This window comes from Takifugu rubripes, chromosome 1, assembly GCF_901000725.2.
Source record: "Takifugu rubripes chromosome 1, fTakRub1.2, whole genome shotgun sequence".
Taxonomy (NCBI): Eukaryota; Metazoa; Chordata; class Actinopteri; order Tetraodontiformes; family Tetraodontidae; genus Takifugu; species Takifugu rubripes.
Window position 1 is genome coordinate 13,986,134 of NC_042285.1, and position 25,526 is coordinate 14,011,659.

Consider the following 25,526-nt stretch of genomic DNA (forward strand, 5'->3'; position numbering starts at 1 on the left):
CACACACACACGAGGGTTCATGGGGTCGTGGGGAGGGTGCAGATATGGGTGAAGAGTTGCCAGTTCATCGCAGGGCCCTATGTAAGCATTTGTGGCTTTGGTATCTTGCTCAAAAGTACCTTGGCAGTGCTCTGAAGGTGTCCTGCCACTTTCCCCTACTACCAGAACACTTGAACTTGGGGCTTGAACCTAGAGCCCTCCGCTTCTCAGTTCAGTCCCCCAACAGATCCATCTAATCTAATCTAAATTTATATTGACGTATGGCATAACTCATATTAACAAAGGTTTATATTATGGAAAATCCCATTTTAACACGCACAGTTTGCGAGCCTTCAGCCACAGGAGCACCTTCAGACAGTCACCAGAAGCAGCGCTGACTCGCAGCGGATAAAACATCCCCAATAATCCAGCAGGGCTGCGGCTCTGGTGTCTGTGGGCGGAGCCTGGTGGGACGGTGCCAGCCCGGTCAGTTTAAGGGGCGCAGCCTGCGCCTTCTGCGGCGAGATCAGCCAGTAGTCGCACAGACCACACGCGCCGTCATGACTGCAGCCAGCGAGCCCTACGACGTTATAGTGGTCGGCGGAGGAATATCAGGTGGGTGGATAACGCTCAGCTCGGTTTTGACGCGTGGTTGTTGTTGTTGGGGGTTTTTTGCAGTGGTTTTTTTGCAGACGGTGGTCGCGATCTACTGCATGAGACAACTGTTGCTGGAGGGACGTTGGTGGCTCTGCGGTCACTGAACTGTGCAGCCTCTGCAGCAGGGGAGCCTTCGTCGTCTGCAACACACCTTGTTCTTGATGCACCGTCGTGCCTGATCACCCTCATGTCTTCCTGTCCACCGCTGTACGGCAACGGCGCTGCCTGTTAAGTAACAGCTAATCAGGCAGGACATACTCTGCATTACATAAGAGAGGGGCGTGGATATATCATAGATAATTATGGTTGCGTTTCTCAGACGAACATGTGACCCGATGACCGCTTTGAGGAACCTGTAATCAGCATGTATCCTTTGCAGCTGGCCAGCTGACCCGTGTGATACATGCATTTGGTGTTAAACTCCATTTTGCCTGGTAATGATAATCCATTGAAGATCTTGTCCATAGATCTGTGAATTGGTTTACTTTTATGTGTGATGCTCCATGCGCACCTCCTCGTGTGTTTCCATAAATGGAAATATTGCAACAGGTGTTGTGTCCTGTTTGTGTGTGTCCCTGCACATGTAGAGAAGCATTCTTATCAACTATAACTATCATCTGTGTAGCAGTAAGCCCTGATCTAATTTTTATGGTTCTGGGACATGCACAGTCTGCATTTCTGCAAAACCTTCATTCACGTGACCCTCCAGTCTCACCACATAAGCAAAGCAATGCAAAATCACAAAATGGAGGGAAAGTCCATGCCTGGAACACAGAATCCCCATCAGCAACGGGGGTTCTGTGTTCCTGTCTGTGATTGATTACAGAGATAAACTTGCAGTGCTTCCTGCATTCTCCAGGCTCTGGATCTTGTATATCACGCTGCATTCCAATGGGGGATACATTCTCGGAAAAATTGCGATTTTTTTTTCACAAACTTGTCTCGTTAACAAAAACAAACTCATATCGCACCAGTGCCAGTGGAGCCGCACGTTTTAGTGCACGTTTTGTATACAGTGCCACTAAACAGTGCGTGGCTGTATAATTCCATCCATGCACTGCTTTGCCTTTGCTGGATTGTGGGGCGCTGCAGGCAGGAGGTGAGGTGCATGCTGGTGGAGTCGCCAGCTCACCAGTAGAATAATTAAAACAGGATAATAGACCTTGTTAGTTCTTGAAATAGGGAAATGCTTCATGTGTATCCCACAGTGTGTATCTGTGCTCTGGCCATGTCTCAGTATTCTGCTATGGCAGTAGAATTGAGTTAATATAGCTGCCTGTACATGTTCACCATCAGTGAATGGTTCGGCACATTTGGCCCTGCAGCGCTCCAGGTGGCTTCAGTGGCTCTTTCAGCAGTTGCAAAATGTTTAAGAATGCCAACCTTCTTTTTCTTTACGAGCCGTATTTAGTAGCCTCTGTTCTTGTTCTAACTAGTATTTGTGTTAGTATGAGCAGCAGTTTGGGTCACTTATCTAGTACAGTGGTTATGGTTTCTGTCTTTGGATCGAAAAAATCAAGCTCCATCCTGCTGTAGTGGATCAGGACAGTCATCAAACAGTCTTAGCCAAAAGGTTCAGGATTTGATTCCGGGTCTGAGCTCTTGCAATGGGAATTTTGCATCTTTCATGCAGTTTCCAACATTAAACAGGGACATTAAAATGTTTGGAGACACTAAATTCCCCCAGTGTGTGTGTGTGTGTGTGTGTGTGCGCGCGATGGACTGGCAACCCATTGGTGTGTTTTCACCACTCCCCCGGCGATCGCTGGGATTGACAGCCAATAAAAGTTTTAGGTCCTTGTTGGTGTAAATTGCATCGAGACGGGGGGTAACAAATGCTCAAGAGAAATCCGATAAGACAGGCAGACAGCCTCCTGCTGCATTTCCTCCGCTCTGCCTTGTTGTGTCACATTAGGAGCTTGTAATTACACAATTTGTTTCGCCTGCTGCCCTTTACTGGGCTGCAGTGAGCTTCACATATAACAATCAACGTCAAGCCCAGGAGCAGCCGTAGCAGCGTGATGGTGAATGCTCTTGTCTCTCGGTGTTGATGCCGGCCTTTCTCCTAAAGTAACGTTTCTTGATTTGAATACAAATTTAATACAACAGTTGTAACTTTTTAACCCTCCGGCATAAGTCTGACGATCCTGAAGAGCTGCTGGAACTTTCTGACGAAATCAACACTTTGTGACAACAGCCGGACAGAGGAGGCCTCTTAACATAGGGAGGGATAAACATAGACAAGAAAAACAAAAACAAGGGGCGTAAACATGGAGGCAAACCTGTAAAACACATCAAATCTAGCTGATGTGGACTTCATGATGTGGCAGTTTTTCACATACACAAAAAATGTAATTAATATTCCAGAAGAAAAGAATAACGTGACAATCTGAAGCAATAGATTGAACAAAAAAACAACCTGGGCAGAGCTAAAAAAAAGTTCACAGTCTAGTTCATCACAAGACATTGTCCCACAGGAGGACATTGTGTCCACCACAGGCTCAGACATGTAGTGCCAAAGCAGCCGCCTATTCCACCAGCTGTTGCTGAGGTGGAATAGCTGCATTGAGTTTCAGCCCAGATCCCTCTCACACACACACACACACAGACACGCACACACACACTCTTAACCACTTGTGTCCAGTTGTGGCAGACTCGATCCAAACCCCTTTATTCAGACTGCATTTGATTGGTGCACTGCACGTGTTCCCCCAGCGCCAGCTGATGGTTATATGATACCTTACAGAGGAACCTGTTCTAATTCTATTGTGCCCATTAATGCTTATTTACATCATATCTTCAGGCACAGATGTGAGGTCATGCAAACTGATATCCAGGTGCATGTTTGTGGATAGCTTCATGCCAACTTCCACCAAAGCCCCTCTTTAATATATCATTGTGAGAGAGAGAGAGAGAGACTCTTATAAACAATGCACAAATATCTAAACAACTGTTCTAATGGAATTTTGAATTGAATCAGAAAACATTGACTTTAGACCGCAGAAATACTGGACTGCAAGATCTGTTCTGAAAGTCTAAGAAGTGCACAAAACAGTGGCTGAGTGAGAGTTAAGACTTTATTATCCCTGGGGAAATCATGTTTCACAGCACCGACTTATTCCCCAGCTGATGCCTGCGCATCAGAAGAACAATCACCCCACATTAGGGAGCACACAGGTCAAGAATGGCAAACAAAAGGTGTCGACTCTCAACAAAGTCCATGTTCTGCCTGTTTGATGAGGCCAGGATCAGACTTCTGCTTCTCAGTGTTGCGTATCTGCGTCCTGAGGTGGGGTGAGGGAGGATTCTGGACTCTGGTAGTTGTGCATGCGAGCTCGGCTTTGTTTTTTTGCAATGAAGCATTATATGTACTGTACATAGGTCTTGACCATCGGCAGGGAACAGGCTGGGCGTTTGGGAATCGTTGGGATATGCAAATATATTTTCAGATGTGCACATAAATGAGCCAATTGCTCGTATAGGAATACATGCACAGCTGGCAATCGTTTAGCAGGTAGCCTGCGTTCAGCTGTTAATGCTCCCAGTAGTCACAGTGACAGGAAAGGAGAAGAAATCAGCGTTCTCTCCCAGAATAGCTGACCTTTCTCCACCGTTTCAAATGCCTCCAGGCAGAGCTTGATTTCACAAGTGAAATGGTAAAGCTCACGAATGGGGGAGAGTCAGATCTTTATTATGCCTTTCATGAAACATTACTGAGGTGCCCAGCGTGGTGAGGGCAGGCAAATGGCAGAAATATGCTAAGCAAAGAGTAAACTATGGTTAATAAAGTCATTTTACAGTATTCAGTCACTGTAAAGGTTCTGCTTACACAACTTTGGTGTGGCTAAAATATTTAGAAGAGGTCTAAACAGTCATGATCCTGCAGATTCACAGAGTATTCCCATGCCGCTGTGCTGGCCGGAGCACTGCTCTGCCCCGATTGTGCAGTGTTGTTGCCTAACTCTTCTTTGTCATTTATTTATGGGGGTTCTTTGCACTTTTTCTGTTGCACAACATAGCGGGGGTTCATGGTTCATTTTGCCATTGCAGCTACCTGCCAGTTTTTTGCATCAATCAACAACACAACACAAAAACAAAACAACACAATGACCCCCTGTCAATACTGTGTTGGTCTCCCGTTTGCTGCCAAACCAGTCCTGGCACAGACGTCCATCTAGCTCCTACGTCCCTTATGGAAACCCTAAAAACAGATGTAAGAAGCCAGAGCGTGTTCTGTGAGGCCTCAGCTATGTGCTTCACGGCAGTGCTCTGGTCTTTGTCCCCGGTTTGGTCAGCTATCAGTGTGCATGAGCTGAAAATTAAAAAGGTTGAACCACTCATGCTGCTACTGTTGACAGCCAAAACGGTGCAGTTCTGCATTCGTGACTTTGTCCATTTTTGCTAACTGGATTTCCGGTTATTCCTGTGTGTTGAACCTCTTCATGTGTTACTTGTTGATTCTATTGAAGTGGTTTGATGTTACATCTCTGCTTGGGGAATCAGGGCATGACGCTGCCTCTGGTCACAACCCTCAGATCGTTAAATAACCAGTGAGATGAGCTGTTAAATATTTGCTAATCAGTCTAAGCCCAGGATGACAATGCAGAAATTACTCTTTTAATTTTTGTTTAACCATGAAACTAATTAGGGATATTTTTTAAGCTCATAAGACAACATTGTTCATGCGCTACGTGCTTCACCTGTGTGAGGTTAAAGACAAAGTTACAACTTTCCTGTAGTCTTTGGCAGAACACTGTCTCGGTGATGTATGCCCCCAGCAGGGCAGTGAGAAGTACGGATTCACTTATAAATCTTATTAGTAACATTTAACATTTTGAATAAAGTGCCAAAAACAAATCTATAGCATTGGTGAATCACAAAGCGCTGCTTGCCACTATTCTAATGAGCACTGAAGCTACGTGTTCTTATACTACCGGTATATGCATGAGAGACCTGCACAGGAATAGACCTAAAACATCAACAAAGTCCCCTGATTTTGTGATATGTGGTCTGGGTGATGCACCACTCTTCTCTATCTCTGTGCTCTCCAGAGTGCATTCTATATCTTTTTTTACTGACATGGTCCAGAGCTCCAGAGGTATATGTCAGCATAATGTATTTATGTTGCATCTTATTGAATCAGAGATGGCCTTAGGTCAGCACATAAAAGCTTTTATGTAATGAAGTTTATCATTTGTTGTGTGTCAAAGTATGGCTCCACATTTTGGATCCCATGAGCAGCAGGTCAGCCAGGTTATGATTTGCTGAAGTGGTTTTCTGTTTTTCCCGAGTGCTGCTCATCTTTTTTCATTTTGGTTGCTGCTCAACACTTAACTTGGTTGTTTAAATGCCTCAATAGTCCTTCACAAAGCAGTAAATCTATTCGGTGCCTTCCTAACATGGTCTGTTCATCTGCAGGTTTGAGTGCAGCCAAACTGTTGAAGGCCACTGGACTGAATCCTGTCGTGTTGGAAGCTAGGGACCGGGTCGGGGGCCGCACCTTCACTGTGCGGGTAAGAGTGGGGCCCGTCTTCTTCCACTGTAGTGTAGGCAATCAAGATTATATACACAGAAGACAGTCATTTTTCCAACAAAATATTCAGATTTGTACCTGATGCATGCATTATTTGTGTTAATCACAAAATCAGATCATGAGCAGTTATTCAACATTCAACTGAATGTTGATGACGATGATTAACTAAATGATATGCAGTGTAACAAAGGATGTGCATAAACTCCTCGGCTTTACAGCTTGAGAGTGGTTGTAGGCGTCTTGGTGGCCGTCCTCACCAGACTTCTTCTTGCCCAGATTCTGAGGACACTCGGCTCTAGGATCAGATTGTTTCCTGACTTTTAATTTCCAAAGATCTTCTCTCAGAGTTGCTTGGGATGTTTTTTTGTCTTCATGTAGCAACTGTAGAGGGAAAATGCTGAACCACACTAGAGCCCATAGATGCAGGTGTTATACTAGATTTACTTGAAACACATAGACTTCACCCAGGTGAATTGACAATGTTGGCATCATGAGTACTTTTACTCTTCAGGGTTTTAAATAATGAGGTTTGTAAAAAATCAGTTTTAATTTGACAAGAATGATGGGGTTTTTTTTCTTTATAATCTGGTAAAAAAAAATATTTTGTTTTTGTTCTTTTTATTCCAGAATAAGGAGACAAAATGGGTTGATCTGGGTGGGGCTTACATTGGACCTACTCAAAACCGCATCCTGCGACTGGCGAAGGAGTACGGCATTAAAACCTACAAAGTCAACGAGGAGGAGAACCTGGTTCATTATGTCCACGTGAGTCTGCTCTGGATATTTTAGGCTCGCTGTGCAAGACTGTTGTATGGATTTTTCTCTCAGCATTAATGTTTTCTGAACCTTAAAACATTCAAACTAGCTTCACCGTCTGTACACAGAACACAGGTCAGGAATTCCAAATTCAGAATTTTTTTTATTCTTCTTGACATCGACAGTATAGAGCTCCCAGCCAACCTTCCCTCCTCAGGATTAACAGATGGAGATATAATCTTTGCCTTAAGTTACAGTGGTATGAGAAAGTTTGAGCACCCTTGACAATTGCCATTATTTTTATTCACCAATCATTGGGTGTTTTAATTCACAACTTAATTTTGATATATCAAATAACTGATGAACACAATCATATTTCAGCAGTGAAATGAGGTTTATTGGATTAACAGAAAATGTGCAATATGCCCCCAAACAAAAAAAGGCCTGTGCATAGATTTGGGCACCTTAATAGAAAAATCATATTAGTGTTTGGTAGAGCCTCCTTTTGCAAAAATAACAGCCTGGATGAGTGTCTGGATCCTGGATGATGGTATTTCGGCCCATTCCACCTGGCAAAACCTCTGCAATTCAGTGATGTTTGAAGGACTCCGAGCATGGACAGCCTGCTTCAAGTCATCCCACAGATTCTCGGTGATATTCAAATCTGGGGACTGGGATGGCCATTCCAAAACATTGTATTTGTTCCTCTTGTGAGGATGAAGTTTTGATCACCCGCGCTGTTCGTTCACTAGACTCAGAGTAACCACGCAAACAACTGGAGTCCTTTGCAAAGGGGGAGCCGAGCAGCAGTTCAAGCTTCCTCTGTCAACTCCGTTCGTCTGCTGCTCGCTCACCTCTTTTATTGGTGCAAACAGAATGGGTGTCTCAACAGGATATCGTAATTCATTGTCTTCTGACATCTTTACAAACTTCTCTAATCCTGACCAACAGGATACATCTGAGTGCTGAGCTTGATAGTAAGCAGCTTCAGCACTTTTACGACACTCTCATGTTCTTCCTTTCCTATCAACATTCCTCAAACACTCAAAGTCTACATACAATAGCATTTAAAGATAATACTAATAACAACAATAACAATAATCCTTCTCACATTTCCCTCCTCTTTATCGTTAAATGCGTCTAGATTTTCATCATCAGTATTACATCTTTACATTTCCATGAAATTTCAATGCATTACGTCATTTTCCTAGAAACACATTTCTTACACTCAGAATTCAACATGTGTACAGCTTAAGACATCTTGAACATTTCTTTTACATCTTGTATTACATTGATCCATTCTTCTTCCGATTCCTCTTCATCGTCGTCCAGTAGAGATCGTTCTTCCACCACAATCAGGAAGAACAACTTCATTTCCTTTTAGAGCTTCTTCACAGGTTCCGACGGGGTTCAGCCGTTGCTGGACCTATACAGGCCGTCAGCCGTTTACGGAGAGTCCGCCACTGCTCCCTCGCCTTCACCTGGAAGAATTTTCTGTTTCTTACAATGGGAAAGGTGTATCCACGACAGTTTCCCATCCACTCGAACTGCAGTCTTTGTGGTCAGCTGTACTTGATAAGGACCTTCCCATCTAGGCGTGTTCCACCTCTTCCGCACAAACTTCTTCACCCACACGTAGTCGCCCGGTTGAATGGGTTCCTGGGGGGTGGAATCTGTGGAAGACACAGGACTAGGCAGAACATTTACAGTATTCACACATCGGTTGAGTAACACTTTTTTCAGATAATCTGCTATTGTTTCCTCAACATGTTCTAACTCATTTGTTGTTGCAAAGTATGGTAGGCAATAAGGCCGCCCATAGAATGCTTCAAAGGGTGTGATGCCTGTTTTCTTGTGTGGTGTTATGTGCATCCATAATTTCACCAGGTCGAGACAAAACATCCAGTTCTTTCCTGTCTCGTCCATACATTTCTTCAGTCTGTTCTTAATAGTACCGTTGACTCTTTCAACCAACCCTGCACTCTGAGGGTGGTATGCGCAGTGATTCTTCAAATCAATGTCCAAAGTTACTCCTACAGTTTTCACTACCTCATTTACAAAATGGCTTCCATTGTCGCTCCAGATGACCTTCGGGATGCCAAACCTGGGAATGATTTCTCTACATAAAACTTTTGCCACTGTCAGTGCATCTGCTTTTGCCGTGGGGAAAATTTCTACCCACCTAGTAAATCCATCTAACACTACTAGACAATATTGTTTACCTTCACATGGTGTTAGCTGAATAAAATCTAGAAAAACTGTGTGAAATGGATGATTTGGCAATGGTGTAGTGCCTGCAGGGGCCTTAAGGGCTCCCTGTGGGCTGTGTTTTACACAAATAACACATTGTGAACAAAAAATTTTTTAAGTATGTATGAAGTCCTATAGTGTAATAATGTTCATTAACCATCTGTACCATCCCTCCTGTTGAGACATGGCATGGCCCATGGCTCACTAATGCTGCCCATTTATGCATATTTCGGGGAAGGATTGGTTTGTTTCCTATGGTTAATAGTCCTTTATCATCCAGTTTGGCTCCTCGCTTCTTCCATGTGGCCTTTTCCTTTTCTGGAGCACTTTGTTGCATTTCTTTCAGAATATCATTATCTGCAGGTTCTAGGCTAAATGATTCCTCATTATCAAGAAGTGTGTTGTTATTTGCTGCAGCCTTTGCGGCTCTGTCAGCAAAGGCATTGCCTTGTGAGACTGCGTCTGTGTTGTTAGTATGTGCAGTGCATTTATATACAGCTATTTTACGTGGCTGCTGTATTGCAGCTAACAACTTTTTTAACAGTTCTGCATGCATGACCGGTTTGCCCGTCGAAGTTTTCATCCCTCTTAAATTCCATTGTTGAGCAAACACAAACAACGTGGAAAAAGCATATTGACTATCTGTGTAAATGGTAACATCTTGTCCTTTGCTTAATTCACAAGCACGTGTGAGTGCGACAAGTTCTGCAGCTTGAGCAGAATAGGAGGAGGGAAGTGATTTCGCCTCCACCACCTCAGTTGCTGTGACTACTGCATAGGCAGTTCTAGTGCGTCCACAGTCATCCTTTCTCGATGATCCATCTACAAAGAGTGTCTGTCCTGTAGTCAACGCGACATCACTGAGATCTGGTCGCGGCAGGACCTTGGTGGAGACCTCATCCAGGCAGTTGTGCTGGTGTCCCTCTTCTGCGGTGGGTAGCAGCGTTGCTGGGTTTAAAGTTGTGCAGCGACGAATCGTCAGATTCGGCTGAGACAGCAACACTGCCATGCAGGAAAGATGACGTGCGGGCGACAGGAATGCTATCTTACTTTGTAGCAGCAGTATTGACACTGCATGTGGAACTAAGCAAAGTTAGCTCATGATATAGCACCACTCCTGCGGAGGCTTTCACTGCCTCAGACGCTGCTACCACTGCTTTAACGCATGGCGGGAGTGCACAAGCTACGGGATCTAGCTTGTGGGAGTAGTAGGCCACTGGCTGCCTCTTATCTCCGTGCTTCTGCAATAAAACTGAAGTCATAAAGTCACCCTTGCAATCCACGACCTGCTCAAAAGGCTTCTGATAGTCTGGCAGCTTTAACACTCCAGCACTTACAAGGGCCTGTTTTATGTACATAAATGCTTCTTCAGCTTCAGGGGTCCATGTTAACACATCAGTCATTGCTAAGGGATTATCATACATCAATGCTTGTAAAGGGGCAGTTATTTTCGCATAATCTAAGATCCATGATCTGCAAAAATTCACCAGTCCTAAGAATGACATCATCTGCTTCTTTGTTTTTGGTTTCGGAGCATCAAGTACTGCTGTTTTCCTCGACTCAAGAATAGCTCTCCCATTATGTGTCAAAACATGGCCCAGATAAACCACTTCCTGCTTCACCAGTTGCAGTTTACTTTTGCTTAATCTATGGCCTTGAGAGGCTAGCCAGTGTAGCAATGCTAGCGTGTCTGACCAACAATCTGCCTCTGTTTTTGACGCCATGAGGATGTCATCCACGTAGACGAGGATTTGACTTCCACACGGAGGTTTAAACTTAGCTAATGATGACATCATTACTTGAGAAAAGATTGTGGGACTCTCACAGTAGCCCTGAGGTAACCTTGTCCAGGTGTACCTCCGTCCTTGAAACGTAAATGCAAACCAAAACTGGCTGTCTGGATGTACTGGTACAGAGAAAAATGCATTGGATACATCTATCACCGTGTACCACTGATGTTCAGGGTTTAAGTCATTCAGCAGAGTGTATGGATCTGCGACTAAGGGAGACCTAGGGACCACTGCAGCGTTTACAGCTTGCAGGTCCTGCACCATCCGCCAGCCGGTAGATGGTGGTGACTTCCTTACTGGAAATAGGGGTGTATTTACAGGTGATTCAGGACACTCTCTGATGACTCCTGCTTTAAGCAGTGAGTTAAATATCGGAACAATACCCTCCTGTGCATCAGTCTTAAGGGGATATTGTCTCTGAAATGGTCTATAATCTGATTTAGGGATTATTTTTACAGGTTCTGCTCCTTTTATAAGACCTACATCTGCAGGTCCTTCCGACCATAATTCAGGGGGAAGCTCTTTCAGCTTCTCCTCTTCCTCCTGCGTGAGGAAGATGTCTTCTTCTCATGAACTCTGATCTGTAAGGTGCGTTGCTGGATGTGTCAGCAACCATGTTTTAAGGGGAATACGCCACACCTGGAACTGATCATTAAAATCAACCTCACCCTTAGGCCTATAGGGCAGGCTGCTCCAGTGTTTTACGTCACTTCCCAAGTCTTGCCATCTTTTCTTAAGCGGTTTAGCAATAGAAACATGTGGTACAGAACCTGACACTTTGAATAGCGCTGCTGCTTCGGCGGAAAAGCTTCCTGCCGTGCAGACAGCTGTCTGACCACACACATATAGATGCATAATTACAATCATTTGTGGATCTTTAAGTTTAGCAAACTTCTCTGCATAGCTTGATGTGCCGTGTGAGTCTGATTTACAGAATCCACCTATGCGCTCCACGTGCATGGTTACATGCAGGTCAGCTTGATTGTGGAGCTGGGCTTCAGGCTGTAAGTATGACAGAGCTTTACCATATATCATAGTGATTGGGTCAGAGAATGGAGGGGGCTGCTTTTCAGGAATGTTGAGTGACCAAAATTTACTGCACGTCCCTCCTTCCCTTACCCATAGATTAACCATTCTATCTACAGACCACATCCCTTCGGCTGTGGTACGAATCATCAACTGAAGCTGAGAGATAAGATCTCTTCCTAATAGATTTACGGGACATGTGGTGGAGATCACGAAAGGAGCTTTAAGTGTGATTCCACTCACAGGGTCACAAACATCTACAGGGACTGACATTCTTTCTTTAGTTACGAGACCATTTGCTGATCTCACAAAAATCTGTGTAGAAGTTGGCTTTAGAGCTATTGGATCTCTAATTACTGATTTACCTGCGCCCGTGTCTACCAAAAATGTTAAAGAATTGCCTAACACGGTCAGTTGTATTTCTGGTTTGCCTTCAGCAAACAGGAAGATGGTTTCTAAATCTAAAACATCTTCTAGGTCTTCTTTTTCAAATTGATCAAATTTTGTGCCCTGATTTGTTTTAATTTTTGTGACATCTTTCTCCAGTTCTAGTCATAGCTGAGGTGGATTAGAACCTTGCTGCTGTCCTCTATTGTATCTCTGGTCACGTTGTTTCTTTCTGCAATCACGTTCCCAGTGTCCATAATTTTTACAATAATGACACTGATCATTTTCACGGGAATTGCCTCCTCCTCCCCTTCCGCCTCGGCCTCGCCCACGTCCTCGGCCTCGGCTTGGGAAAGGATTGGCATTGAAAAACATGCCTGTTAATTGGTTCTTACTCTTTTGGCATTGTCTTTCAGCATGCATAGCATGTTGTTCATAGCGGCCTAGGTTACAAATTCCGAAATCAACTAACTGTCTCTCTACCCAGGTTTTTATCTCTGATTTTGATCCCCCATGTATAGCTTGCTTTAACTGCTGTTGTTAGGGACCTTCTGGATCTTCCGCATACGGAATTCCACTATTTTTCCGGAACACATCTTTCATTCTCATGCTATAGTCTTCAAAACTTTCGTCAGTCTTTTGTCTCGTGGCCGTAATGGCGCTGTAGTCAGCTCGTCTGGTAAAAGTAGTTCGCATGCGCTCGTACAGTCTGTCAAGTCTGTCATTTAGTTCTTGGCTGCCAGGCTGCCATGGTTGTTGAGTGGCTGGATCCACTGGGACCCAATCTCCTCTAACAGTGCCCCATTTCTTGCCATTAACGCACATGAGGACTTGCTGTGTTTCTCTTTTTCTTGATTTTGTTTTTCTCTTCTATATTTTGATTCAGTGAGCCAGAGATGACATTGTGTCAACCCCACATTTACTTTTGGATGTTTCTTTCCATATTCTATTAAATCTTCTTTTAGTTTTATAATATTGCCTGGCCTGTCTAAGTTACTATCCCAATCGAACTTAGTCATCCACAGCTGAACATATGAGCATGAACCTGGATATTTGTCTTCCATGTGTTTACATGATGCTGGGACTTCGAATTCAGCACCTTTTATGGAATGTTGGTTGCCCATGTTTGCACTTTATTTATCAGTTTTTATGTATTTGAATGGAGACGCCTGATCTCCCGACTGAACAACCCTCAATCCCTACAGGATATCTAGTTCAGTCCCTCCGCCGTGGCCTTATAACCCCTCTTTTTTAATCAGGAGAGTATACACCAAGCTTCTACCTCCGAGGAGGCGGGTGTATCTTGCCTCTGCTTCTCTCCTGATGGCCAGGCAGGTAATACCGCGGTATATTCCGTGTAGCGCTTTTCGTGTCTTATACTCACTCCGTTGCTTCTATGGTTTCTCTCTGAGTTGTTTTGGTGCCTTCTTCCCGTCACTGGAGATGGTCGCCCTGGGAGGGACGAAGACCGGCCTTCCGTCAACTCGTGATGAAAGGTCTTTCGATTCGGACGTCTTTTTTGACTCCGGCTGTGCACAGACTTCGGCGTTCGGTCGTCCCACGGCGCTCCTCTCCAGGTCTTGGGATCCGGCTCGAAGGACCAAATTTTGTGAGGATGAAGTTTTGATCACCCGCGCTGTTCGTTCACTAGACTCAGAGTAACCACGCAAACAACTGGAGTCCTTTGCAAAGGGGGAGCCGAGCAGCAGTTCAAGCTTCCTCTGTCAACTCCGTTCGTCTGCTGCTCGCTCACCTCTTTTATTGGTGCAAACAGAATGGGTGTCTAAACAGGATATCATAATTCATTGTCTTCTGACATCTTTACAAACTTCTCTAATCCTGACCAACAGGATACATCTGAGTGCTGAGCTTGATAGTAAGCAGCTTCAGCACTTTTACGACACTCTCATGTTCTTCCTTTCCTATCAACATTCCTCAAACACTCAAAGTCTACATACAATAGCATTTAAAGATAATACTAATAACAACAATAACAATAATCCTTCTCACACTCTGCACGAATACTCGGGAAGATTTTGAGCAATGTTTGGGATCATTGTCTTGTTGAAACACCCATCCCCGGCACAACTTCAACTTTGTGACAGACTCTCATTATTCTCAAGAATCTGCTGATACTGAGTGGAATCCATGCGACCCTCAATTTTAACAAGATTCCCAGTACCAGCACTGGCCACACAGCCCCACAGCATGATGGAACCTCCACCAAATTTTACTGTGGGAAGCAGGTGTTTTTCTTCGGATTCTCTGTTCTTTTGCCGGTGTGCATATCGCCTCTTGTTGTGACCAAACAATTCAATTTTTGTTTCATCAGTCCACAGTATCTTATTCCAAAATGATATTGGCTTGTCCAAATGTTTTTTCGCATACCTCAGGCGACTCAGTTTGTGGTGACTGTGAAGAAAAGGCTTCTTCCGCATCACTCTTTCGTACAGCCCTTCCTTGTGCAAATTGTGCTGTATCGTTGACCGATGCACAGCGACACCGTCTGCAGCAAGATATCCTTGTAAGTCTTTGGAGGTGGTCTGTGGGTTGTTTTTAACCATTCTTACCATCCTTCGTCTTTGCCTCTCTGCAATTTTCCTTGGCCTACCACTGTGCCCGTGGCCTTCCATTTCCTCACAATGTTCCTGACAGTGGAAACTGACAGCTGAAATCTTTTAGACAGCTTTTTGTAACCTTCCCCTAAACCATAATGCTGGATAATCTTGGTTTTGAGGTCATCAGAAAGTTATTTTGAGGCTCCCATGTTGCAGCTTCAGAGGAGAGTCAAACAGAATGAGAACTGGCATTTGGTCACCTTAAATACCTTTTGTCATTAAGTTCAAGGCTTAACGAGCTCACCAAACCAACTTTGTGTGTCCAATTATCTTGTGATGAGTTACAGGCCACCAAAGCAACAAAATGACAAGGGTTCCCATATTTTTGCACAGCCTATTTTTTACATTTGATTTATTTCATACAATTGCATACTATGAATACTTAAAATCTGTGTTTGGAAATCAAGTTAACACTTGGCTCTTATGGGCAAATGAAGGACATGCCACCAAGATAATTTTGTGTGTCAGAGTCCGTTATTACACAACCTCAGAGGGGGTGCTCAAATTGTATTTAGTAGTCCTAAGTGATTGAAAGGGTAGCATAAGCAAACAAGGAAAGAAGAATAAAAGAGGCTTATTAAGCATCATTGTCCTTATTTCCATCCCTTATTCTACCTATCTAATAAGGCAGATGAAAGAGCAGGAAAAAGACAGCATTGACAGTGAGAGACACACAAAGAAAGAGAGCATTACTCTTTAATATTGTATTAATAGTGAGTCCATAGATACCCTCTCCACCAGGGGAGGGTCAGCATGATGTTCCACCTCATCCCTGTGTGCAGGCCCATCTCCCAACAGGGCTGAGTGAAACCACTCTGGTGGTCCTCACCGTGGAGTCACGTGTATAGAGTCTTCGGTTGTGGAGTGCGCATCCTTGTGCGAATATGGGCCCTAATTCAACTTTGTGTGGGTGTTTCCCAAGAAGGTCCTTAGTTCAGAGGCAGGTCTGAGAGGCCAAGGTTGTTTAAGTGTGATTCCAGTATGATACAGTCAACCACAGCATCCTTCTCATGCACATGGACATCGCTGGTATTCACTTAGTTTTATTGTGTGTTTCACTGGAAGTTGCTTTTCTGTCTGATCTTTTCTTGCTTTCTGTCCCAACGGCCTCTCCTCCTTTTCTTCTGGCGTTTTGAACATGAGGGGCCTGGTGTTAGGTAGTATCTCTTTAAGTGTTGAACATGGAAAGCACATTAGATTGCAGATTTAATAAACACAAAATAAATAAAAGACATAGAAAATATGATATAGGGCCACACAGCTCAGCCTGAGTCAAAAGCCAGAGAAAATAAGGCATTAAGTGGTAATTTTAATCTCCCCGTTCAACAGGTTTGGACAGTAGTGACAACAGGTTCAGTTGGATCCAAGGCGCAGTCACCTTTTTCTTCCACTGATGTTTTTGCTACATCAAATAAAAGCAGATCTGTTGACTTAAATGCTCGAGATAGTGTGAAAGTGTTTCATACCAGAAGGAGGACTTAAGAATTGAGCCTCTCGCGTCCAAAAGGACGACCTTGGACTGAATAACACACACTGATATTGAAATCACTGACAATTTGTCAAACTTGACCAACAGTCCAAATAAGAAATATGTCCCCATTTTTAAAGAAACAACCTTGCAGGTTGGAAGAGAGTTACAGCACCATATAAGAGGAAAAGAGCTCGGAGTAGAGACAGGTGAAAGACAGGTGAACCCACTGACAGTTAAAAGTGGCTTGTAAAAACAAGCTAATGATTTGCCTGGGGAAAAAAATGCACATTTATTGTCTTCAGGCCATTTTTAAAGTGTTATTGGTCACATTCTCCTTAAGTTTTTAGTAAATAAAGGCAGAGGAGGCATGAAAAATCTACCCTCTACATGCAAATTCACTTGTCTCTCTCTCTCAATGCGGTGAGAGAGAGCAAAGAATACTGAAGCTGATAAATGAGCAACAGAAAGATATCAAACTGGGTAAAGGTCTGACACCTAATCAGCTTTTCTGTAGCAGTTTTTAATCCTGATGGTCAGTAATGGTTTCCTGCATAGGCAAATTTATGCCCCGCAGGTACCTGCCACTCACTAATAAGGACATAATATCATTAGAGATAGTGAAGGAGCCTTTCATTATCAATAAATCAATAAAAAACATGTTTTGTTGCTCCTCAAACCACAGAAGCAGCCTCTGGCTGTGTGAGAAGTAACCTTTGTGATCACCTGTGACATCATTTTTAAATATTCTTTTCAATATAATACACACCTTTCAAATTAGCTGGCATCTCCAAACGTTCTCATTTGAACTTGTGTAACTTAAGATGTTAAATGCCGTATTGTCAGCTGATGTGCTGTGGTGGAAAGATACTGTAGCACCTGTGTTTAAGTGAGTCACTGCTCACTGATGTGGAAGCACATTTGGTTTCTCCTGCAGCGCTCGATCTGTATTTGCTGGGTTAGCATTACCATGGTGACAGGCCTGCTGTTACACAGCAACAGTCAATTATTGGGTCAATGCAGCAATACGGTGAAACGTTCTCTTCTGTTCTCTTCTGTTGCAATTCTCTCCCCTGGTTTTGGGCGGTCGTTGAGTCGCTGCATGTTTTGCTGTGCACCAGAAAAATAGTAAATCTGGAATAATGAGGGTACTAATGGGGCGCGCACGTAAACAAAAGACTGACCCAAAGAGTTTGGTTGATCTGTGAGGGTTTAAGAGGCTTTAAGATCTTCCACATATTTAGCAGGTTGTCACCAGGGGAACATTGTTACTAGCAATGAGTATTTTGGGTGGGAAAAAAACCAAATGTCATTTAAACATTCAAGTGAGATAAAAACCAAAGCAACACAGGCAACGTGACAAATGAAAATTCAACATCATTTACTTCGAAAAAGGTTATCACTCCACTACAAAGTGACTTTATTACCCCTGGGGGCAATTAAGAGAGATAGAATTAAAAAGACTGATTGAAGCAGAGATGAATTGCTCTCTTTTCAAATACAGCACAAAGGTGGTTGCTCAGATCTGCCACGACTGGCTTTCGTCAGGGATCACACCTTGTGTGGGTCACGGAGGTCGCTCAGACTTACACGTTTCCTGCCCATTTCCACAGTGCCGTCAATGGGAATTCTTATTTTTTGGGAAAGGGATAGCTGCCAGCAGGTGAAAGAACAGATTCAATTAAATGGGAGTTGAATATAGTCACAGAATCAATTAAACCCATGGCACTAATTAAAACTCAACATTTACATGAAAACAATCACAATATGTAGCTGCTTCAAGGCCTCTCATGTTTTTAAAGTTCTAATGGTGATGAGATCCTTTAAATTTGACTTGTTTTGCAGTAAACTCCAGGCAGCTGGTGCTTATAGTGCTGCATAGGCACATACAATCTGCTAGTAATAATATAATAGTTCTAATAAATGCAATATAGGTATGAGTAGAATGAAATCATTAAACAGTAAAACCAATATGCACACAGCAAACAGTGACTCATAATAGCATGTCAGCACAACACCTGTGGCCACATAAAACATACACTATATAAGAGTGAAAGTTGATTTTTAGCTAGGTGAGAGCTAAAAGTTAGGTCACGTGTTTCAATATCACCATGTGATTGCACAGTGAAGAGGTCACAGCAAAGAGTTTCTGACCTGTGTTAGGTAATCTTTACGTAACGTTTATACACTTGTTAGTTTATGAAGCAACGTGGGCGTCGTAAAATCGATAATTGAGTGGAGGAACTCTAGACTCACCACCTTCAGTAAGAATGATATTCATGGGTTAAAAGTCGCACCCATAAATTATGATAAAGGACTTTCTACCTGTTCATGAGGACAATGCTGTCAACATTCTCTGATCTGAAGACAGTGGGGTCAATAATCCAAACAATATTCATCAAACTTGAAGAACATGACACAAGGGTTTACAGTGGGGCTTCTCAAATGACAGTCTGGTCCAGGATGGAGGGAGAAGCAGGTTTAAATACAACAGAGCGGGGCTATTAGACACAGGTCAGACACATGATTGAGGGTTAAGGGGGGTAGACGGGAGACAAAATGAGGCAAGAGGGAGGTCAGAGGCAGAGAGGACAGGACAAGACATTGACCAAACATTTATTTTAGGTACAGAGTTCTGGTTTGTCTCTGTGCATCAGGTTAGGGTTAGGGTTCACCTTTGCATGCTGCTCAATAGGATGGTGGCTGTCACACACACGTGATCACGTGTGGAAATCAATGTGCACAATTTGTTTTTCAACTGAATCTAATTGTCTCCATGTTTGTTCGTGGTCTTGCTGTGTTTGACTCCTTGGCTAATAGTTTTTAAGATTCTGACTGTTTGGTATGATCTATCAGGGAAAGTCCTACCCGTTCCACACCTCCTTCCCTCCCATGTGGAACCCCATCGTTATCATGGACTTCAATAACCTGTTCAGGACGCTAGACAAGATGGGCAGTGAGGTAAAGCACCGGTTGTCCCTGTTGCTCTGCTTTTTTCTTTGTTCTGTTCCATCATCTTCTTCATCCTTGTCCTGTGCTGCAGATTCCCCAGGAAGCTCCCTGGAAAGCTCCACATGCCGAAGAGTGGGACAAGATGTCTATGCAGCAGTTGTTTGACAAAATCTGTTGGACCAGGTAGAAAATGACTGTGATGTAATGATTCTTGTTGTTATTGATGATAATAGCACCAACCAGGAAGAGAAGGAGTCATTAACAGCGTTTTCTGTTCTTCCCAAGCACGGTTCAACGCTTCGCCACGCTGTTCGTCAACGTGAACGTGACCTCTGAACCCCACGAAGTGTCAGCTCTCTGGTTCCTCTGGTACGTGAAGCAGTGCGGAGGAACAATGAGGATTTTCTCTACCAGTAATGGAGGCCAGGTATGTGTGACCGTGTGCATCCAGCTCCACACTCACATAATTCCATTTGCAATGCATCTGCTTTAGAGGGAAAGGAGATTTAATTAAACAAATAACAGAATAATGAAATCATTTCAATTTCCGTAGTGTCATGTTTCATCCTTCAGTGACTCTCTGCAGTGTCACATCCTGAAGAGTGGACACGCAGCGGTAGTAAAGATGTATTTACCTCTGGCCCTGATGATGATAGCTGTGCTATAAGTGTTTCCACAGCCATAGATACTGCGTAATGGAGAGCTGATAAAAGGGTTCTCAGTCTGTGATTTAATTCCAAACTTTACTTCAAGTGACCTAGAGTGTAATAATAAAAACTAGACCTGCAGAGTTGAAGCTTCGACCATAAAACTTCAGAGTTCAAAGGAAACTCTGAAAGTCCAATGTTTTAGGAGTGTGTGAGCATGTGTGACTAACAGCACGTTCTCTGTGCAGGAGCGGAAGTTTGAAGGTGGCTCCAGTCAGATCAGTGAGTGCATGGCCCGTGAGCTGGGAGAGCGGGTGAAGCTGGAGTCTCCCGTCTACAGCATCGATCAGACCGGAGACATGGTGCTGGTGAAGACGCTGGATAATGAGATCTACAGTGTATGCTTCTCTTCATGATTTTGGGACATTGTCAGATTGCACGGTCCAGTTCCACTTCAGCTTTCAGTTCCTTTATAGATAATCTTACACACTCTCTTATAAAGTAATTAGAATACTGAAAACATATTTGGGAAGAAAACTTCCTCTGCAGTGGACATTGGAATGCAATAAATGTCAAATGAAGTAATAAGTCCCAGAAAAACTATCCAAACGTCAACATAAGAATGAGTTTAACTACCTCCACAATGAGGAAGTGACCGGTACCAAAGCCCCGCCCCTTTACATTTGGTGTCATTGAGAAGTCCTAGATGTCCTCTGCACAGTGCAAAGGGAGTTAATGCAGTAGTACGCTGTGGGAGGGAGTTATTCATCTTTACAATTGTCCTCCACAGAGGACAAATTTGAACTACTGGTAGTCAGGAGGATCTAACTGTAGGTGCTTTTAGTTTTCAATCTTTTCATGAATTAAAATAATGAAATTTTAAAACGGGATTTGCTGAAAACCCAGTCCTTTTGGAGTGCTAAGATTTAGTGAGGAATCACTGAATCGCAGAGGTGGGATGTGGTTTTATGCTGCCATCTCCTGGCGGACGTGGGTCCTGCAACACCTATTGTTCTGTTCATTTCTATTTCTGTGTGCAACTGTGTGACTTAAGGCCAAGTATGTGATTGTGGCCACACCTCCTGGACTGAATCTGAAGATCCACTTTAACCCTGAGCTTCCACCACTGAGGAACCAGCTGATTCACCGGGTCCCCATGGGCTCTGTCATCAAGTGCATGGTCTACTATAAAGAGAACTTCTGGAGGAAAAGGGGTAAGATGGGAGTGTAATAACACATCTTTACACAAGCTTTACCCTGATTTACACTGTTCCCACATCCTTATGTCGTCAGGGTTCTGTGGGACTATGGTGATTGAGGACGAGGGGGCTCCTATTGGCCTAACACTAGATGACACTAAGCCTGATGGGAGCGCTCCAGCTATTATGGGGTGAATACAAAGAGCCAACTATAATCTTGATGGGAGCACAGTTAGCTGTAGAACATGGACATGCCTTTCCTGCATTTATGTTGCTTTTCCTCATGTGTAACTGCCTACACCATGGGCATTAATACAGCCCCATACATCAGAGATGCAGGCTTGTGAATGCCGAATGGTCTTTTTCCACTTCGTCTGCAGGATACAGTGTTTGAGGTTTCTAAGAAATAATGTACAATTTTGATACCTAGTGTGATACTTGACTGCTTCATTTAACATCATTTGTTAATTAAACACCGATTTCCAACTTAAGACATACAGCTCAGCAGCTTAATGTAAGAATCTAGGAAAATGACCAGCAAACACTATTCTAGTGTAGTAAAGAAAAAGTTTTGAATTAATATAACTAAGATTAAACAGAATAGCTTCCATTAGTTTGGATAACATCTTTTCTGTGTTCTTTAGATTTATCCTTGCCCGCAAATGCAGAAAGCTGTGCGTGCTGCCCAAGGAGGAAAGGTAGGTGCACCAAACGTTTAATACCTCAACATCTCGCTGCTCCACGATGGTTTTCATCCACACTGTTGTTCCTGCTGCCTTTAGACTAAAGAGGATCTGTGAGATCTACTCCAAAGTGCTGGGCACAGAAGAGGCTTTGCATGTGAGGTTACACACCGACTGCTGCACTACTACTGAGAGATTTGTGCTCTTGAAACTCTGTCTTTATTTGTCTGCCAGCCAGTACACTATGAGGAAAAGAACTGGTGTGAGGAGGAGTACTCTGGGGGCTGCTACACAGCCTATTTCCCCCCAGGAATCATGACACAGTTTGGCAGGTGAGACTGCGAGCAAAGTCCTGTAGTCAGCCTCTTTAGATGAACCTCTCCTCTCCTGCCCTCTTCCATGTGTAGGGTGCTGAGGCAGCCTGTTGGCAGGTTGTACTTCGCTGGCACGGAGACGGCCACCGAGTGGAGCGGCTACATGGAGGGTGCAGTGCAGGCTGGAGAGCGAGCAGCCAGAGAGGTGAGACCGCAACACCCTCCCTTATCAGCATAACCGGCCCTCTCTCTTTTGTTTATTTATTGAGGCACATGGTAGATATAACTGTCCAATATTTTTGTGGTGAAAACTGAGCAGCACTTCTCAACAGGAATAAATACCCCTGTGTCTTCTCAGGTTCTCTGCACCATGGGCAAACTCCACCAGAGTCAGATCTGGCAACCTGAGCCCGAGTGCTTGGTAGGGCTATCCGTAAATAGATGCAGTTTCTGTGTAGGGTGCGTATCACCTCCCATCTTTCTGTCCTCCCAACAGGAGATACCTGCACTCCCTTTTCCCACCACCTTCTGGGAGAGAAACCTGCCCTCCGTTGGTGGTTTCCTGAAGTTCATCGGTGTCTCCACCGTCTTGTCCGCTGCAACGGCAGTGGGCCTGATGGCGTACAAGAAGGGCCTTATTAGTGTGGCAAAATAGCTCACATCCCTCAGCACTTCTAAATGTGAAAATGCCACTTGTTATTATGCTGGATACACACCAACGTAATATCAAGTTCACTCCCTCAATAACCTTTTTTTGGAAGTTGGGGGTTAAACATTCAACCCTATATTTAACCAGAGAGGTTTATGGAACCACGTACAACAAAGCAAAGCATAGGAGCTTAGGGACTGTACTTTTATACTTTTTTTTTTGCATTTCAGCCACATCAGATTGGTACACTCGTCAGTGATTTTCATGTTGATAAATTAGGAAGAACATATAAAACTTATTACTGTACTGGTTTTGTCATCTGCAAGTGATATAAAAATAGACCATAGATCAACTTTAATGATCACGCATCAGGGAAATTCACTTGTCACAGCAGCTCGACAGTAGACAAGCCTGTATGAAAAACATATGTGTGCTAAAATCAAACTACACACATAGTCCCTATATACACATTTTCAGATATGAAAAGCACTTGAAGTGAAGTAAAGTGACAGTAGTGATGAGGCCATACCAACAAACAGTGTAGCTGCAGTATGTTATGGACAGCGGTCTTACAAAATCTGGCTTTGGAACGGCACTTTTACCCTTAAAAAGGAGCAAATTTTGTTTGTTCAATGGGCCACTGTCTACATTTTAAATAATTCATTAATGAAAGAGGATATGCATAGCCATGATTTTATACAATGTAACTTGCAAACTAATCAATGTGCCATTGTTCAATTTTCAGTAAGATATTTGAACTAATTGGTCCTCTGAAATGTTGCTTTTTTCTAACTCTAATGATAGGCAGACTTGAATATAGTTCAATACTTCCATTACTCATCACTTATAATTAAATGGCGGTCCTCTGTGCTCCAAATTACTTTTTTTAACTATGAAAAATTGGTTTCCAAATAGGTTTTTCTTACCTTTTAGGGTGTTTACAAAGTTGTTATCTTGCTATCTTATCCAGCACTTAATTTAACATTACTCATCACTTCTTAATTTTAAGAAAAATAAACATTTGAGCTTCACCTGCCAGTTTCTAAATCTACCTAGAATACCAAGTCTCAGAAGATGAAATGCCTGGAGGCGTCGATGCCCCCAGCAGCCACAGGACTGAGGTGACGGGGCTTGAGGAAAGATATGTAATGCGTGTAATCTCTAATGCTACCAGTAGATGTCGCCAAATATACACGCGGCCTTTAAGAGAAGGAAACGAGATCATCCTAAAAAACAGAAGTTCAATTCAGTTAAGAAAAATTTGTAATAGTTTATACACTTATGGTTACATGCAGGCCTTCTTTTAGTGTGTGTCTGCGTGTGTTTGCGTGTTTATGTGCACGTGTGTTGTCTCCTTTATCCCTCTGCTGACTGTAGGTGCTTAGATATTCAAGCGGCTATAGCTGTTCGATGAGGTCCAGCAAGCGTTGGATTATAGTTACGCCATTGGTTGGTGCAAACATGATAAATGTGTGTACCTTTGTGGTGCTCCGGAGTATTTTATGTGAACAAAGAATATCACAAGACCAAAAAGCAACTGTCAATCCAGTTTTTTACAAGGCAAAACTGTTGATGCACAGTAAAAGCCACAATCTGAAGTAAATGTTCCCAGCTCAAGCAAAGGCCTCACAAATACACACAATCCTTCATGTGTGTAAGCGGTTTATACTGCTGCTGTGTTCCTTTCTGTAATGCAAGGACTTGGGAGTATTGAGGGTTATTGTAGTTGTCACTTGTATTTAAAAAGAAACACTAAAATGTAAAGTGCTGCGGCTTGTGTTTTATTAGGAAAGGGGTTTGGCTGCCATATCAAGAAGATGAAAAACATTTTCCCTTAACATGCAACAGAAATATGAAAAAAATCTGTCTCTTATGGCTGCATCATCAAAGGTTTTCGTGTGTAATGCTGATCTGGTTACGAAGGTAAAACTGAGGAAAAAACACTTTTAAAAGTACTTTCAAGAGTTGTGCTCGGTGTAAGCGGCTGTGTGTCCCAAAGACCACTGTGTTAGTGTGTTTAGTTATCTGTCGTGCCTTATTGGAAGTGTTTGTCATTTTTCTCAAGTGCCTGTGTGACTGTGACACTGTTTGCCTTCGCCCACCTCTGGAGGTAAGAGGTCAGGCGAACAAGGTCAATGTTTCATCATGTCGCAAGGACCAGCATCAACACCTTGAGTCCAAGTGTCCCAGTGTCCTCTCTGGTGGACTTGCGCGAGGGTCACGTCGAGTGCGGCTCATTTCTGGCCAGCCTTTTGCAGAATTCGCCATATTTTTCCTCGAACAGCAGGACTTGGACACTTGCACTCGTCCTTTTGTCTGTCTTGTCTTGCTGTACATTTTAGCCTGTCTGAGTGGTCCTGTCCTGAGCAATTAATTGGTGGGGTTACTGGCATTTAGAAGGACAAAAATGTGAAATAAAGCCTACTAAAATTGTTGTCTAATGTTTGGTTTTTCACACTGCACATTAGTCCACTTACATTCACTGATTTTCGGACAGTCCTCATGTAGATGGGGACCTATTTTGATCTACAGTCTGTGTGTTACCGAAAACTTATTGTCTGTTTTTCAAAGTCGTAACCTTGAGCTGATCATTGGTTTGGGAACATTAGGAAACCCAT

The 25,526-nt window shown here is 43.3% G+C and overlaps 1 protein-coding gene and 1 long non-coding RNA gene across 2 annotated transcripts; both read left to right on the top strand.

Moving 5' to 3' along the window:
- The first annotated feature begins 438 nt into the window (after positions 1-438).
- mao (monoamine oxidase) lies at positions 439-25,343 on the top strand. The gene is made up of 15 exons (XM_003961571.3): positions 439-594; positions 6,055-6,149; positions 6,797-6,934; positions 19,321-19,425; positions 19,508-19,599; positions 19,702-19,843; positions 20,312-20,461; positions 21,118-21,277; positions 21,357-21,453; positions 21,907-21,960; positions 22,045-22,102; positions 22,180-22,277; positions 22,353-22,464; positions 22,618-22,680; positions 22,756-25,343. The coding sequence occupies exons 1-15, from the start codon at positions 540-542 to the stop codon at positions 22,912-22,914; spliced, it is 1,578 nt and encodes a 525-aa protein (XP_003961620.1). The 5' UTR covers positions 439-539; the 3' UTR covers positions 22,915-25,343.
- Positions 14,321-19,320, top strand: LOC115251110 (uncharacterized). Its single transcript, XR_003889662.1, has 2 exons — positions 14,321-14,902; positions 16,326-19,320. It is a non-coding gene; the product is annotated as an uncharacterized lncRNA (long non-coding RNA).
- Positions 25,344-25,526: the final 183 nt, after the last annotated feature.

Bases quoted from the DNA above. Each gene is read 5' to 3' on its own strand.
- mao (XM_003961571.3), top strand. From the start codon at position 540: ATGACTGCAGCCAGCGAGCCCTACGACGTTATAGTGGTCGGCGGAGGA. The intron at 19,844-20,311 runs GTATGTGTGACC...TTCTCTGTGCAG, and splicing joins CTACCAGTAATGGAGGCCAG to GAGCGGAAGTTTGAAGGTGG. The intron at 22,278-22,352 runs GTGAGACTGCGA...TTCCATGTGTAG, and splicing joins ATCATGACACAGTTTGGCAG to GGTGCTGAGGCAGCCTGTTG.